The sequence below is a fragment of the Fopius arisanus genome, unplaced genomic scaffold (genome assembly GCF_000806365.1).
Source record: "Fopius arisanus strain USDA-PBARC FA_bdor unplaced genomic scaffold, ASM80636v1 scaffold00101, whole genome shotgun sequence".
NCBI lineage: Eukaryota > Metazoa > Arthropoda > Insecta > Hymenoptera > Braconidae > Fopius > Fopius arisanus.
Genome location: NW_011887840.1, coordinates 387,836 through 389,858, shown reverse-complemented (window position 1 = coordinate 389,858; position 2,023 = coordinate 387,836). Strand labels below are relative to the sequence as shown.

The following is a 2,023-nucleotide window of genomic DNA, read 5'->3' as shown; positions in this document are numbered from 1 at the left end:
CGCAAAATCTGAACTCGACTTATTCACAATCCCGCCAACACAAACGAGTATCGAACAATCTCATTGGACCGTATACAACCCTGTCGCGTCCATCACCGATGGCTCACCGATTGAATTCATTATACCGGGGCATGGAGACGAGTACATTGATTTACTTCATACTATGCTCAAAGTTAGGGTAAAAATTGTGGCAAATGATGGTGTTGTAAACGATTCTATGGGCCCTGTCCATAATTTATTACATTCACTCTTTAGTCAAATCGATGTTGCTTTCAATCAAAAATTAGTATCCCCACCGAATACTGCCTATCCATATCGAGCGTACATTGAAACATTATTAAATTATGGCTAGGATGCAAAACACAGTCATTTAGAGAACATACTATAGGCAAAAGACACTGCGGGGTGCATGGATTATCCTGTAGGAGGGGTAGAAGATACAGCAACAAAGAGAAAGGTTTATAATCAGGGAATAGAGAAACGATGGAGAATGACAAAGGGTGGAAAAGTTGTAGAAATGATTGGTCACATCCACTGTGATGTGTTTAATCAAGATAAATTTCTATTGTACGGTGTTCATGTGCGTTTGCGTCTAGTGTGGTCTAAAGATACATTCTGTTTGATTGATAGAACCAGTAAACATTATAAAATAGCAATTAGTGAAGCCTCTTTGATAGTGAGAAGAGCAACACTAAGCCCTGGTGTTCTGCTTGCACATGCCAAGACTTTGGCCAAAACGACAGCAAAGCATCCATTGACGCGTGTGGAGGTGAAATCCTTTGTTCTTCATCGTGGGACAAGTGGAGAGACTATCGATAATGCTATTCTTGGACAATTATCAAAACGTGTTATTCTCGGCTTTGTTGATAATGCTTCATTCAATGGTGATAAGACTCGAAACCCTTATGACTTTAAAAATTGGGGAATTAATTTTCTAAGTATGTACGTGGATGGCATGCAAGTCCCAGGGCGTCCATTACAACCCAATTTTGCCGGCGGCTCTCACATGGAGGCGGAAAGCTATAGCACGTTATTTAATGGAACTGGTATTCATTTTAGTGATCATGGAATAGATATTTCTCGATCGGATTATTCAAATGATTATTGTCTTTTTGCGTTTGCCTTAACTCCGGATTTATCAGCAAATTGTGCTACTCATTGGAATCTTGTGGAAACGGGTAGTCTCAGAATTGAGGTGCACTTTGATGAAGCTACGACAACAAATTTGAATTGTGTTCTATATGCTGAGTACGATAATATCTTGGAAATCGATTCCACGAGACAGATAATTGTCGATTACAATAGCTAAATTGTTTTGTCCTGGATTCACCGAAAGAAGGCAGCCATGGACGACTATGGCCCCAACCCAATACAAACAACATGCCCCCATTGTGGGGCAGAAATTGTAACCAAAATTATAAATATCGCAAATAATAAAACACATTTAATTGCTCTAGCGCTTTTCCTGCTAGGGTTTTGGCCTGTTATACCCTGCGTATTCTGTATTGAAACATATTTAACGCAGCATAATTACTGTACGGTGTGTAAAGCTTATCTTGTCAGTAATCAGAAGTGGTAGCGCCGCCATCCGCTTTTCACTGAATAAAAACCCGAGACACCAGTGATAACGAATCAGTCTACACGAGACAGCATTTGAGAGTGGTATGATGGCAACCGATAAATTGAAAGAAGTCGTTATTGACATACAAGGGCTAGTAGGGCCTAAAAAGAGTTTTGTAGTTAAAGAAATTGCCATATTCTCAGTTGAGGGGAATCATACGGGTCATTGGCTAGTTGCACCGCCCTACGGACAAATCGAATTGGATTTTGATGCTCGTCGACAAAATCTATGGTTAACTACGAATTTCCACCGCCTAGAATGGGATTATGGTGACACACCATACAAGGCAATCAACCAGATTCTTAAGCAAGCAACAAAAAATGTGGCTAGAATCTATGTGCGAAGACGTGAAAAATTGGTATTCTTAGAAAGACTTTTATCAAGAACGGTCGTGAATTTGAA

General features: G+C 39.9%; 1 protein-coding gene across 1 annotated transcript; it reads left to right on the top strand.

Annotated features, from left to right (window-relative positions):
- The first annotated feature begins 517 nt into the window (after nucleotides 1-517).
- On the top strand, nucleotides 518-1,309 carry LOC105271099 (uncharacterized protein F54H12.2-like). The gene has a single exon (XM_011312433.1). It carries the CDS (start codon nucleotides 518-520, stop codon nucleotides 1,307-1,309), a length of 792 nt encoding a protein of 263 aa, XP_011310735.1.
- Nucleotides 1,310-2,023: the final 714 nt, after the last annotated feature.

Bases quoted from the DNA above. Each gene is read 5' to 3' on its own strand.
- LOC105271099 (XM_011312433.1), top strand. From the start codon at position 518: ATGATTGGTCACATCCACTGTGATGTGTTTAATCAAGATAAATTTCTA.